At 46.2% G+C, this 15,698-nt stretch overlaps 1 protein-coding gene across 11 annotated transcripts in view; it reads left to right on the top strand.

Annotated features, from left to right (window-relative positions):
• STAU2 (staufen double-stranded RNA binding protein 2) overlaps nt 1–15,698 on the top strand; it is a 747,611-nt gene that overhangs the window by 165,545 nt on the left and 566,368 nt on the right. For all 11 annotated transcript variants that reach the window (XR_010177886.1, XM_063923932.1, XM_063923926.1 and 8 more), the window contains one exon: nt 14,129–14,264. Coding sequence is in view for 10 of the 11 variants with exons in the window: in XM_063923932.1 (XP_063780002.1) it covers nt 14,129–14,264 (136 nt within the window). In the remaining variant the exon portion in view is untranslated. The remainder of the gene's footprint in view (nt 1–14,128; nt 14,265–15,698) is intronic.

The raw sequence follows: 15,698 nt of genomic DNA, 5'->3' as shown, positions 1-15,698 counted from the left end.
GGCCCGCTGGTACCTGTAGTTCTTCTGCAAAAAAAAATACCCAAATAAAAACAGGACACGCACACCTTGACAAGTACAACTTTATTACATACATGCCGACACATACATACTTAGCTATGTTGACACGATGTTCGGTCCACTTCTCCAAGTAGAATCCATGGGGTGCCTGAAAAGAAAAGATAATTATGCTCACCTAAATCCAGTGTCCAGTGATATTTGTAATCCACATACTTGGCAAAAAAAAAAAACCGCATACCCGATCCACACGGACTGAAAGGGATCCCATGTTTACACATGGGACCCCTTTCCCCGAATGCAGAGACCCCCCGTGACTGCTGTCACAGAGGGTCCCTTCAGGCAATCAGGGAGCGCCACGTCGTGGCACTCTCCTGATTGGCTATGCGCGTCTGAGCTGTCAGACGCGCATCGCACAGCTCCCTCCATTATCTTCAATGGTGGGAACTTTGCGGTCAGCGGTGAGGTCACCCGCGGTCAGCGGCTGACCGCGGGTAACCCCACCGCTGACTGCAAAGTTCTCACCATTGAAACTAATGGAGGTGCTGTGCGATGCGCTGTCTGCCAGCTCAGACGCGCATAGGGAATCAGGAGAGTGCCAGGACGTGGCGCTCCCTGATTGCCTGAAGGGACCCTCAGTGACAGGAGTCACAGGGGTCTCAGCATTCGGGGAAAGGGGTCCCATGTGTAAACATGGGACCCCTTTCAGTCCGTGTGGATCGGGTATGCGTTTTTTTTTTGTGTGCCAAGTACGTGGATTACAAATAAAAGACCAGGACACTGGATTTAGGTGAGTATATAATTTTATTTTCAGGTACCCCGGACGTCGACAGACGGAGACGTGGCCAGAGTCGGCGTGTCCACATAGGCATGTATGTAATAAAGTTTTACTTTCACGGTGTCTGTGTCCTGTTTTTATTTGGGTATTTTTTTTGCAGTAGAACTACAGGTACCAGCGGGCCCGTTTTACCCCCGCATGCTGGTGCTTGTGGCTCTCCAAGTACCAGCTTGCGGGGGAGGCTTGCTGGGACTTGTAGTTCTGCTGCAAAAAACAATATTCTTTAATTTTACACTCTGGCTATCAGCCCCCCATCTGCAGCCCTTGGATGGGGGGGACAGCCTCGGGCTTCACCCCTGGCCCTTGGGTGGCTGGAGGGGGGGGACCCCTTGATTGAAGGGGTCCCCACTCCTCCAGGGTACCCCGGGTAGGGGTGACTAGTTGGGGTTTTAATGCCACGGCCGCAGGGACCGATATAAAAGTGTCCCCTGGCTGTGGCATTATCTCCCCAGCTAGTGGAGCCCGGTGCTGGTTCCAAAAATACGGGGGACCCCTACGTCTTTTGTCCCCCGTATTTTTGGCACCAGGACCGGACGCAGAGCCCGGTGCTGGTTCTAAAAATACGGGGGATCCCCTGTCATTTCCCCCCCTGTATTTTTACAACCAGGATCGGCTCAAAGAGCCCGAGGCTGGTTATGCTTAGGAGGGGGGACCCCACGCATTTTTTTTTTCAGGTTTTTAACCCATTCCATATAAAAAAATATATATATATATATTAAAAAAAATTATAATTAATACTTGTGCCTCCTAAATAGACAAACCAAGTACCTAATCCCTTCTAATATAAATAGATATGCTATTAGCAATAAAAAAAAACACAAAAATAACATGTTTTTAAATTTTTTTATTACATTCCGCCAGCAAAGTGAGGCGGATTGAAAATGACGAATTTACTGTTGAAAAGCACTGTTGTCGAATTGACATTCTTCAATTGAATATACTTTTGTCGAAAAGCCGCATTTTTAACAGTGCAGACATTTCGAATTTGTTAAATGTCGAATTTGAAAAAGTCGAATTTCAAAAGTACGTTTTTTTGACGAAAAGTACTGTATTGCATTGACGAATCCAATTCGACACGTTTTTTATGTCGAAAACGGCCCGTTTTTCGACATTTGCGGCAATTCGACTGCAATTGCATATACCCCAATAGCTTGTTTACAGAAACTCGGTTGGCTCATAAATTGAGCAAAGTCATCCCTGGTTCCGTCACACAACGGATGACGCACTTGGGGGCTGTACTGGATTCCGGTCTTCAGAGATTTTGTTTTCCTCCGAACAAAATTTCCACAATACAGTCGAGGATTCAGGAGCTGCTACACAGTCAAAGGGTATCCAGTCATGCAGCTATGCGTGTGATGGGATCAATGGTGTCAAAAAGGTGGAATATGCTCAATTCCACTCGAGGCCTCTTCAACGTCTGATCCTTTCCAAATGGAATGGGTTACGTCAGGCAATAAAAACTCAGAATATGGTCCTTCCTCTGGAAGTACGGAAGTCGTTAGCCTGGTGGCTACAAACATCCCATCTGGACAAAGGGAGACCCTTCAGGATCTCAGATTGGGAGGTTCTGACAACGGATGCCAGTCTCCAAGGCTGGGGAGCAGTGTCAGGAAAAAGTTGCTTCCAGGGGCAGTGGACCAAGGAAGAAAGTTGCCTGCCAATAAATATATATTTTCCACACAGTGGCATGCCTGCAGACTGATAAAACCCTCTCCCAGGCAAGATGCAACGAGTTTGCGAACTTCTTTGCAGATAAAATATCCACCGTCCGGTCTAGAATCTCCACAGTGCCATCAAAGGAGTGCCAAACTACAAAGCCTGCCAATATAAGCCACCTGCCTTCATGGACCACCTTTGACCCAGTGGATGTAAATGACATTGCTGAAATTAATCGGATTTTGCGTCCCACCACCTGTGATCTGGACCCTGCCTCAACCAAGTATGGATATTATTGGTCCTGTCTTTGCAAAAATTGTTCAGTGCTCTTTGCAGACAGGCATTTTTCCTGGACCCCTAAAGGAAGCAATTGTTAGACCTCTTCATAAAAAAACCTAATTTAGATCCCGACTGCCTGACCAATTACAGACCGGTATCAAACCTGCCTTTCCTAGGAAAGGTTAGTGAGAAAGTGGTTGCAAATGGAAACCCGCCTGACAACCCATGATATTTATGATCCATTCCAATCAGGATTCAGGAGAAGACATAGCACTGAAACAGTCCTGGTGTGTGTGTTAATTGATCTTCTGATGGCAGTAGACAAAGGTGACTGTTCAATATTAATCCTTCTGGATCTCTCTGCAGCATTTGATACCGTGGACCAGGATTTTTCAACCAGTGTGCCGCGCGACCAGTTGCAAGGTGTGCCGCGGAGCCAGAGTCGCTTCGTGCACCTTCAGAGTGAACTGTTGGCCCGGGCTCTTCTTAGAGGAGCAGTCATGCTCCGGACGTGACCTATGCCTTGAAGACGCGGCGGTGTGATATCCTAGGTCACAGCTGCCGCTTCTCACCACCCAGGCAGCCCACCCGCCTACATACACATCTTCCAGTTCCCGCCTGCATACACAGCTTTCCTTGCCCACCCACATCCACACCTACCCGACCGCCCACTGCTCAGTATTCGCAGCACTCCACTATGAACAACCCCCGCCACTGAGGGACAGGGAGGAGGACAGCTGACCGGTAGGGGTTAATAATTGTTGTTTTATTTTTCCTGTGGGGAACAATAGGATTTTTGTGGGGAGAATAAGGATTTATGGGGGGAACAATGTGAATAATTCATGTGGGGAACAATAGGATTTATGTGGAGAGGCAATGTTTTTCTGTGTAGGCCAATGTATGTGTGGATTTTTTTTTACTGTGAGGGCCAATGTGTGTTTTTTGTTTTGTTTTTCTGTGGGGAACTGATTGTGTGCCTTGGCAATTTTAAAATAGTGTTTGGTGTGCCGCGAGTAATAAAAAAAAGGTTGAAAATCACTGCCGTGGACCATGGGCTTCTGATTGAGCGACTGATACATTTTTGTGGACTGGATGGCACAGTCCTAAGCTGGTTCAAATCATTTCTCACAGGCAGGTCACAGAGAGTATCGTCTGGAGTATACTCATCATCATCATCAGTGCCATTGCCATGTGGTGTCCCACAAGGTTCTATATTATTCCCAGTGGCGTAACTACTGCCCCCGCAGTCCTCGCGGTGGCTTTGGGGCGAGGGGCTGCGGGGGCGCCACTGACTTAGTACAGATTGACATGCGGACGAGCGTCCGCATGTCAATCTGCGGTCTCCTTCCCTCCGCTGCTGTGTTGGAGGGACACGGAGGGCACAGCGCGCGCCTCTCCCGTGTCCCTCCTGGCTCTCCGGCCGGTCTAATAAAGGAAGTGCCGTTCGTGAGCTCTGATTGGCTCACGAACCGGCGCTTCCTTTATTAGACCCGCTGGAGAGCCAGGAGGGACACGGGAGAGGCGCGCGCTATGCGCTCCGTGTCCCTCCAACACAAAGGAGCGGGGGGGAGCAGGCACTTAGGAGGGCATATGTGGCACTGTGGGGGAATATCTGGCACTGTGGGGGAATATCTGGCACTGGGGGCATATACCTGGCACTGTGGGGGAATATCTGGCACTGGGGGCATATACCTGGCACTGTGGGGGAATATCTGGCACTGGGGGCATATACCTGGCACTGTGGGGGAATATCTGGCACTGGGGGCATATACCTGGCACTGTGGGGGAATATCTGGCACTGGGGGGAGCAGGCACTGAGGGGGCATATGTGGCACTGTGGGGGAATATCTGGCACTGGGGGTAGCAGGCACTGAGGGGGCATATGTGGCACTGTGGGGGAATATCTGGCACTGGGGGCATATACCTGGCACTGTGGGGGAATATCTGGCACTAAGGGGAGCAGGCACTGAGGGGGCATATGTGGCACTGTGGGGGAATATCTGGCACTGGGGGCATATGTGGCACTGGGGGATATATTTGGCACTGGGGGCATGTACCTGGCACTGTGGGGGGAATATCTGGCACTGGGGGCATATGTGGCACTGGGGGGGGGGGGATATTTGGCACTGGGGGCATGTACCTGGCACTGTGGGGGAATATCTGGCACTGGGGGCGTATGTGGCACTGGGAGCACGGCCCTAGCAACAAGCACTACCCCCTAGCAACGAGCATGATACCCAGTGCATGAAACCCCTGGCAACGAGCATGACACCCAGTGCATGAAACCCCTGGCAACGAGCATGACACCCTGCGCATGAAAATTCCTGGCACCGTGCATGGAACCAAGAGCATGAAACCCCTGGCAACGAGCAGGTAATTTAAAAGTAATTAGAAGCCTTACTGTAGAACTTAATGTGTAATGGGCATTACGGTGTGTGGCATAATGTATCACGGACATTGCGGTGTGTGTCATAATGTGTAAGGCATTACGGTGTGTTGTATACTATATCACGGGCATTGTGGTATGTGGTATAATGTCTCAGGATCATTGCGGTGTGTGTCATACTGTGTCAGACATTGTATGTGCTATAATGTATCAGGGGCATTGCAGTGTGTAGCATAATGTATAACGGGCATTGCGATTCCTGTCATAATGTGTCACAGGCATTACGGTGTGTGGCATAATGTGTCGGGGGCATTACAGTGTGTGCATATTGTGTCATGTGCATTATTGTGTGTGGCATAATGTCTGAGGGCCTTTGCAGTATGTGGCATAATGTATACTGGGCATTACTATAAGGAGGAAAAATGACAAATAATGTAAGGGGCATGAATCAGGATTATTTTTCTTTCCTGTGGTGGCTAACGTCTGGGCGTGCAGGTTGCAAAACTGGGGTATAAGGTAGTCTTTTCCTGCAATACTACGCCCCTTTATGCGAAGCCACGCCCATTTAAACGAATACACACCCCCTTTTTGGCGGCGCGCGCCTTCGACGCGCGCATGTTTGTCCCTTTACTAGTGCCAATGATAGGGGGGGGGGGGGGGCGCCAAATAATTTTTTGGCTTGGGGGAGAAAAATTTCTAGTTACGCCACTGATTATTCCCCATGCTTTTTGCAGTATACATGCTCCCGCTGGGTGAATTAATCAGGCGCCATGGACTTGTCTACCACTGCTATGCAGATGATACACAACTGTACTTGTCCTTTGCTCTGGGCACTGATAACCCAATAGCGACCCTAAATGGCTGTCTAGCTGAGCTCCAGGAGTGGATGCGTGCCTGTTCGCTGCAACTGAACCCGGATGAAACAGAGGACCTTATGATAGGACCACAACATCAAAGTACAAGACTTCCGCATAGCCAACCAACTGGAATTACACTCTGGGATTCAGAATTACGAACCACTGATCGTGTGCGGAATCTTGGCGTTGTCCTGGATGGTGGCTTGACACTTAAACATCAGATATCAGCCACAATCAAATCCTCATTCTTTCACCTGAGGAACCTAGCCAGAATCAAGCACTTAATTCCCTTAGATGATCTGCCAAAAGTCATCCATGCATTTGTATCATCTCGATTAGACTACTGTAATGCCCTCTACCTTGGTCTCCCAGCAAAAGAATTACACCGCTTACAGCTGGTGCAAAACACAGCTGCCAGGCTGTTAAACAACCAGCCCTGCTCTAGCCACATAACACCCATCCTCTACTCCCTTCACTGGTTGCCTGTAAGATGGTGAATCATCTTCAAGATTGGCTTACTGAGTTTCAAAGCACTACATGACCAGGACCCAAGGTACCTGAAGCAGCTTCTGATCCCATACTGCCCCACTTGATTACTGCGATCTATAGATGAAGGACTTTTAGCAGTACCTAGAATCTATCGTAATTCATCTGGGGGTCGAGCTCTTAGTCATGCGGCTCCAACTCTATGGAACTCACTTCCCCGCACAGTGCGAGAGGCCCCAACTATAGAATCCTTCAAAAGTAGACTGAAGACTTTCCTGTTTACTCAAGCATTTCCATAATGCCCCTTTAGTATCTACATGCTTCTGTATTCTATGAAAAGCTGTTCTGTACTTCCATTATTTTCTGTACTATATTATACTATGTATCTGTTAAGCGCCTTGAGTCCTATTGGAGAAAGAGAACTATATAAATAAAATTATTATTATTATTATATTGAAACTTCGGCCCATATATGTGGCACTCATTCAGGCAAAGGGCATTCTTCAGGGGAAACCAGTTCAAATTCGCTCGGACAATGCAACGGCAGTAGCGTACCTCAATCATCAGGGAGGATCTCTCAGCCAAAAGACAATGAAGGAGGTAAGCCGCATGTTAAGGTGCGAAGAACTTCATCATCCAGCCTTGTCCACAGTGTTCATTCCGGGACTATTAAACTGGGAAGCAGATTTTCTCAGTCTACACGCCATTCATGCAAACGAATGGGCTTTACACCCCGAGGTCTTCCAGACTCTGGTAGACAATTTGGGGTTACCGGTGATAGTTCTCATGGCTTCCCATCAGAACAACAAAGTTCCCGCATACGAGTCTAGGACAAAGGATCCCAAAGCGACCTTTGTGGATGCCCTGTCAGTAAGATGGGACTTAAGTCTGGCCTATGTGTTTCCACCGATCGCCCTCTTCCCAGGGTGATGCGAAAGGTAAAACAGGGAAAAGGCGCAGTGATATTAATAGCTCCGTCTTGGCCCAGAAGACAGATCTGCAGAGGCTGTCTGTGGATACTCCGTTCCTACTCCCTCAACGTCCAGATCTACTGTCTCTGGGTCCTTGCTATTAAAAGCACCTAGATGGGCTGTCTTTGACGGTTTGGCTCTTGAGACATCCTGAAAGCAAGAGGATTCTCACAACAGGTAATTCAAACAATGCTTAGAGCAAGGAAACCATCCTTAGCTCACATTTATTACCGAATATGGCAGGCCTATATTCAATGGTGCAGTGACCGGAAATTTGACCCTAGGTCTTTCAGAGTTTCCAGAGTCCTATCATTCCTTCAGGCAGGAATGGACAAGGTCTACGGGTGGCTTCCTTGAGAGTTCAGGTGTCAGCATTGACTGTATGGTTTCTAACCTACAGGATGTTCGCACTTTTTCCCAAGGAATGCTTCACATCCAACCTCCTTTTGTTCCTCCTACAGCTCCTTGGGATCTAAGTTTAGTTTTAAAGGTGCTTCAAGTTGCCCCATTTGAACCACTGAAGCAAGTGTATCTTAAATGGTTGACAGCTAAAGTTCTCTTTCTAATGGTTATTGCTTCAGCTAGAAGAGTTTCAGACTTAGGGGCATTGTTATGTTGCCCTCCTTTTCTGATATTTCATCCAGATAGAGCGGTTCTCAGAACCAAATCTGGTAATCTTCCTAAGGTGGTGTCTAAATTCCACATTAACAAAGTAATTGTAGTTCCGGCTTTCCAGGGGCCAGACCTATCTGCGGGAGATGCATCATTGGACATAGACTGTGCATTAAGGATCTGCATGGATTGTACCAGTGCCATCAGAAAGACAGACACTCTCTTTGTTCTCTACGGATTTCACAAGAGAGGTTGGCCTGCTGACAAGCAGACGCTGGCGAGGTGGCTTCGGATGACTATTTCAGAAGCATATTCTCAAGCTGATCTCCCTATTCCGGCTAATGTCTCTGCTCACTCTACTCGTAAGGTAGGTCCTTCATGGGCAGCACAACGTGGTGCTTCAGCTAAACAGATATGTAAGGCAGCCACATGGTCTTCCATTAACACATTCAGTAGACATTATGCTTTTGATACCTTTGCCTCTCAGAATGCTGCATTCGGGCGAAGGATTCTCCTGTCCAATCAGGATCGTCCCCTCCACTAAAATTGCTTTGGGACATCACAATGTTTATCCTGTGGATATTCTGTTGACCCTGCAGGAGAAATACGTATTTATGGTAAACTTACTGTCGATAACTCTATTTCTCCTAAGTCCACAGTATCCACAGGGATCCCACCCTGACGCACCTGATTTGAGGATCCTTACACCTACTAACCTCTTCCTTCTTGTACGGAAGTGTGTGCATGTGTGTTCTTCTCACCTGAAGATGCTCCTGCCTTGAGCTTTGGAAAACAACTTAATTGCCTGAGCCAGGAGGTGGGGATATAGTGGACTGGCCCATTGCATTCTGGGAGGCTGAAAGCTTTGATCGTTGGTGCCAATCCACTGATGCTACCTCGTATCCCAATGTTTATCCTGCGGATACTGTGGATTTAGGAGAAATAGTTATCGACCATAATTCTACATTAACTACGTATTTTTTCTAACTCTGATTTCCATTCTTTTATGACTGTTTCAGTTACTCTTCATATAACCTCACAGGGTTTGTCAGGGGTGGATCCAGAAGAAAATGACAGGGGGGTACCATTCTAGGGGATGGGCCAACGGTGCCAGCTACATTTGCATGCTCCCAGAAAAGGGGCATGGCCTCACAGGATATGCTGTGTGCGGGCCACAAATGCAAGTTGTTAAAATTTGAAAGTGAAGCAGAAGAATTCCTTTTTTATTAGTGTCTCTTACAATATTAGTAGTAGGCAGTGGGTAACGGGGAGTGTGAGAGGTGACACGCATGGGGTGAGAGGGAGAAGCAGTGGGTAATAGGGAGATTCAGAGGGTGATAGAGAGTGGGTGAAAGGGAGAGGGTGAATGAGAGAGGTTGATAAGCCATGGGTGGCAGAGCGATGTAGAGGGTGACAGGGAGAGGGTGAAGAGCAGAGGGAGACTGGTTGAAGCAATGGCTGATAGAGTGACAGGGAGAGGTAATGTATGTGCAGCGCTGTAGCTGTGTTTGCTTCTGGAATCTAATGTAGCTTGCACATTCTACCTTTATATTTTTCAGTGTGTTCTGTTAATTCCCTGTTATCAAATAATTGGTTTTCTCTGTTAATTTACACTGTAATGTCAACCAAAACTGAAAATCCAGTCATGGGTGGAATATCTTAAATACATCCTGGTGCCAATAGGTTACTGTATGTAGGCTGTGACATTCAGGCTGTCTGGTGGGACCCTCAGTGCCTTCCACTTATCCAGCACTCAATCCTGCACAGTCACATCATGTCAGCCTAGACGTCAAAGGACTCTCTCCCAGCCCGGCCATCAATGTTTTGTTTTATTTTTCTCTAGAGATGCAGTGGCCAGTGTACTATGGCAGGCACGTGCAAGACATCAGGAAACCCGCCAGAGAGCATAAGTGCTGGAACCTAGCTGATCCACCTTTTAGAACAGGATTGTATTTTTAAAATATTCCACTCACATTTCTGTTTTCCTTTTGATGGGGAGTTCTCCGCAAACGTGCTCAACTCATGAGCGTTATGATCAGATTAGATGCGATGCTTTAGCATGTTTGTAAAGCCGAAGTCCTGTCCGAGGCTGTGTGGCTGAATCATAGTTGGCCATAATTGCTCCCTTAACTGGTGGTGTCAATGCAGCAGTCATGTACACAGCTGCAGATCTAGCAAGATGCGCCAGTCTGCCCCACTAGCATATGCACCAGCTCTAGTGTAGGCACATGTATCATACACAGACATCTAATTTTTACCATTTATTTTATTTGTAAGGCTGGGCGCACACCACCCAGAGATGTCAGAGGACCGCTGTTGTGCCGACACAGCGGCCCATTCAGGTAAGTATTACACACTTACCGATGTGCAGGTCTGGACGCCCCGCTGAGCGGGCATTTGAATTTGCCCTCCCTGCTGTGAGGTCAGCGCCTGCAGCATGGGCTGGTGGCGAACCGCTCCTACACACAGCCAGATGTGCCGATTTATCTTTAGATATATTGACCATCAGCTCTACTGCACAGCCGTCGCGATATGTCTGTGAATTACATTGTTCACAGACATGTTGAGTTTACACACCCGCCGACGGGATCGCTCTATATTGGCTGTACGCTTGAATGGCCAATATACTGTATTGCGTAGTGCATGGGTGGAGAACCTTTTTTCTACCAAGGGCCATTTGGATAGTTATAAAATCCTTTGGGGGCCATACAAAAATTATCAACTTAAAAATTAGCCTGCCCCCAGTAGTTATGCCCCAAGTAGATATACCCCCAGTCACTTGTTAGACCCCAGTAGTTATACCCCAATATATATTCCCCCAGTAGTTATGCCCCCAGTCAGTAATTATGCCCCCAGTAGATATACCCCCAGTCAGTTGTTATGCCCCAGTAGATATGCCCCCAGTACATAATGTATGCCTCAAGTCACTTGTTATGCTCCAGTAGATATGGCCTCAGTCAGTTGTTATGCCCCAGTAGATATGCCCCCTAGTAGTGCCGCTTACACACACACACACACACACACACACACACACACACACACACACACACATTAAAAGAAAAAAAAAACAATACTCACTAGCCATGCTCCTGCTTCCGGACTGTTTCCCTTCACCTGGCAGCCCGCTCCCAGAACTGTGGGAGAGACGTCATGACATCTCTTACATAGCGCCGCACACTGCCAGAGCCGTAAGCTGGAGCTCAAGATTGAGCTCCTGCTTCCGGCTGCTGCTGAGGGGAAGAATCTGGGTGCCCACTGGTAACAAAATCTCAGCGGGCGCTCGGTATCTCCCTCGGTTAGGTGAGCCTGGCCAGGCCGGATAAAGTGGCTCTGCGGGCCATATATGGCCCGTGGGCCTGAGGTTCCCCACCCCTGGTGTAGTGTGTACCCAGCTTAAGATACATATTCACATTTGTGTTTAAAAACAAAATAAAACAAACAATCCTCTAATACAGCAGGTGCAACTCTCAATCTCATGTAAAATAAATAAATAAAAAATGCTAAAACAAGTACAAAGTTGTTATTCTCATCTGGTATGTGCAACTGCCTGTGACCACCCATAAATAACATGGCTTTCACTGACCTATATGCATCTTTGTGCTGGTCTGCATGGGTTTGCAAGAGCACTTTTACTGTTCTGTTTAGAATGCCCCATCCCACCTCCGAATATGCCAGTGGGCACATGAGCCATAATTGCTAATACTTCATAGGTGCACATGTGTGGATGGATTTCTGGACAAATGCATACAGATATGTCCTCATACATCTTTGCTGTGGTCACGCCAACCAGCTCTATCTTGGCGTGCTAGGGTGCTTGAGAATCTTCTAGTTTCAGACGTCTTTTTGTGCTGCTACTTTTGCTGAAAAAAGGCGTCTTAGTCGCAATGCAGTGCTACTAGGACACACAAGGAGACTGATTAATTTGCTATATATCACTTGTATACCTGTGTATGACTGAGTCTTTGAATCTCTATAAGAAGTGCTACAATGTGCGGTAGGAGCCACAGCTTATTTCCAATACAAGTTCTGTATTGCTGCGTATACAGGCTCCTTCACACACAATATACAAGTGTCATATATCAAATTAATCAGCACAGTCTCCTCGTGCATCTTAGTCACACTTCTCGTGACTAAGACACATTTTTGGCAAAAAAAAAATAAGAGGCGCCAGACGTTAGCAAAGTAGCATAGGATCTGGTGGCTCACTCACATCAGGAATCTCGTGCTGCATGGCACATTGACGCTATATGTAAGAAGACACATCTGTAGTAATTTTATACAATTTACATTTCACAAACTGCACCGGTCTCTATCTGCATCGGTCCCATTGTGCACACCTCATCGGAGGCCGTGTTGTTAGCCATACATAGCACTCATTGTCATTGGAGCAACTGCAACCATGTAGGTGAGAATAAGCTTTTTATAGATTTGTTTTTATACTTGTACCAGTTATCGCACCATATACTGTATATAGAGACCTTACTATACTGTGTAAAGCTAGATGTAGACATTATGGACAGGCCAGTACCAGTTATAGTATATACTTTTCATAGTGCGTAAATGACATTGTTGCAGCTTGTTTATTATGTTGTGCAATATACCCAGCTGTTGACATCTTTGTGAATTATATGATGCCACTGGAAACTATCACACCCGCTTACCCAATGTTTAATAATTCACATCTCAGCTGGAGTTGCTGGTGACGTGAATCGAAGGAGCACAAATATTATTGACAATATGTATTTGCGTAGGCAGCTCTGTATATGGACACAGTACTTGTAATTAAAGTGGAAGTATCGCTGTTTGTGTATACGCCTATGCTACCTGGAATGGCTGACGACAGACAGCAATAGCTTGTCGTTATAGTATAAACTGCTACACTTGCACTATAAGCATTTTTTTCTCCTGTAGAATCAACTTATATTTTAGGTTTTGTGAACCTTTAGTTTAAAAATGTTATGTTATTATTATGTACTGATGCTGGGGTCAGGGGCATTGTTACTTATATGCCAATCCTACATTATGTCTTGTTTGCCTTTCCTATGTGATTATGTGTTTTACCATATTGCGCATTTTATTTTACTCGAAGATGGGTGAAAGAAGTCTCCATCTATTTTTTGCCTATGTAGCTGGGATTTCCTAGTTCTGCAGATAAAACTTGTTCTTCCATTATAGGAAAGATCTATTGATTGTGCTTCCAATTTTTTATGCTAGCTTATCTTCCAAACATAAGATGTATCTTCTAGTCATTGTCCAATTTCCTGTGCTGAAGAGAAAACTTAAGGGCCCCATACACTACAGCGACATGTCGGACCCTCATGTCGCATAAGATTTCCCTTGAACCGCCCGGCAGCCTCCCGGGCGGCAGGATCGCATAGGATACATTGTATGCGGTACTTTTGCATACGATGTATGTTACGCAATCCCAGCCAAGGTTGCTGGAACCGACATATCACGAGTGCACCACTAACTACCTAGGGGCTCCGATCCGATGCTCACAGGGCCGCGCATCGGATCGGATGTAAAACACATCCGATTTGCCACTTTCCATCCGATTTATTGACCTGAAAGGTCGAAATTGGATGAAATCGGGCATTATCGTTGTAGTGTATGGGGCTCTTAATATACAGAAATCAAGAGGCAGTGTGATAAATCTACTTTCTGGCATCTAAAAGGTCACAGTAGTATTGATATTTCATTAAAAATAAAAGTGATGAAATCTGGAGGTAACTGATGAAATTGCGCCGTATTCTACAGCAACCATTCTTGGTGTGCTAACCACTTCTCTGGTAATATTAAATCTGATAGTTGGTTGCTATGCGTTACAGTGTAATATCACCACATTACCTGTGAGTCAGTTTCTATGAATGTTCTCCAGTCTTCATTGTCCTCTTGGTCTCCTTGATAATGATTCCTTCTCGTTTTTACCTGTAACCACTAATTAATACACCATAGGTAATGACAGTTTCTCTCTGTATTTTAGCTGTAATTTCTTTGTAGTCTAACTCTCAGCGCCCTGTCGTTGCAGGTAGTATAACCCCAACAGTTGAGTTGAATGGTCTTGCTATGAAGAGAGGGGAGCCTGCCATCTACAGGCCATTAGATCCCAAACCACTTCCAAACCAGCGAACTAACTACAATTATCGGGGCATGTACAATCAGAGGTTAGTATGCAAGCATTGTAGGACTTGTTTTTGTAGAACATTTTCAATCCAGCTAAAATGGGTCCAAATTTATTGTGAGATTATGACCTCAAAGTTGCTGATCTGTGTACATTTGGTTCCTCTTTGAATCTGCTATTAACCAAACCACTATATGTTGTAATATGAATATCAGAACTTATCAACATTTTTCTATATAGCCCTAACACAATTAGCTGTGCTTTACAATGGACTATAAATATTATTTTTAAATACAGATGCTTTCCAAATTAAACCCATTTGAACACATTTGATGGATGAAATTAGTGTGTGGGGGTGCCATTGGTACCACAGTCACTGTTATTTTCCATGCATACGGCAGTTGCTACCCAGATATGCCCATTTTCCCATACAGCAAAAAATGGGCGCAATCTGTCCGCAGTCTGAGCTACATGCAACTCTGAATCAGGCCGTTAGCTTCTCGTCGTCGCTGTTCCCCTCCTGAGACCAGGGCACCGTCCCCACTCAATCCATATCAAATGGTCCAAAATGAAATGAATTGGTTGCTTGACCATTTAAAAAAAATATATATATGTATATTTTTTGTAGTGATGAGTGGGTTCGGTTTCTCGGAAACCGAACCCCCCCGAACTTCACCCTTTTTACACGGGTCCGAGGCATACTCGGATTCTCCCGTATGGCTCGGTTAACCCGAGCGCGCCCGAACGTCATCATCCCGCTGTCGGATTCTCGCGAGATTCGGATTCTATATAAGCAGCCGCGCGTCGCCGCCATTTTCACTCGTGCATTGGAAATGTTAGTGAGAGGACGTGGCTGGCGTCCTCTCCGTGTATTGTTGATGCAAATATTTGTGCTTTCTTTACTTATTGCTTAATTGTAGGGACTGGGGAGCAGCTGTATATTAATATAGGAGGAGTACAGTGCAGAGTTTTGCTGATCAGTGACCACCAGTTTTATCCGTTCTCTGCATGAAAAAAACGCTCCTTATCTGTGCTCAGTGTGCTGCATATATCTGTGCTCACACTGCTTAATTGTGGGGACTGGGGAGCAGCTGTATTATATAGCAGGAGTACAGTGCAGAGTTTTGCTGACAGTGACCACCAGTATACGTTGTCTGCCTGAAAAACACTCTATATCTGTGCTCAATGTGCTGCTTTATTGTGGGGACTGGGGACCACCAGTATAATATTATATAGGAGGAGTACAGTGCAGCGTTTTGCTGACCAGTGACCACCAGTATACGTTGTCTGCCTGAAAAACACTCCATATCTGTGCTGCATTGTAGACAGTATATAGTAGGAGTACAGTGCATAATTTTGCTGACCACCAGTATATAATATATAGGAGTACGGTACAGAAGGCCACTGCTGTACCTACCTCTGTGTCGTCAAGTATACTATCCATCTACATTCTATACCTGTGGTGCATTTTCGTTTT

Source organism: Pseudophryne corroboree, chromosome 5 (genome assembly GCF_028390025.1).
Source record: "Pseudophryne corroboree isolate aPseCor3 chromosome 5, aPseCor3.hap2, whole genome shotgun sequence".
NCBI classification, from domain to species: domain Eukaryota; kingdom Metazoa; phylum Chordata; class Amphibia; order Anura; family Myobatrachidae; genus Pseudophryne; species Pseudophryne corroboree.
This window is presented reverse-complemented; position numbering and strand designations above follow the sequence as displayed.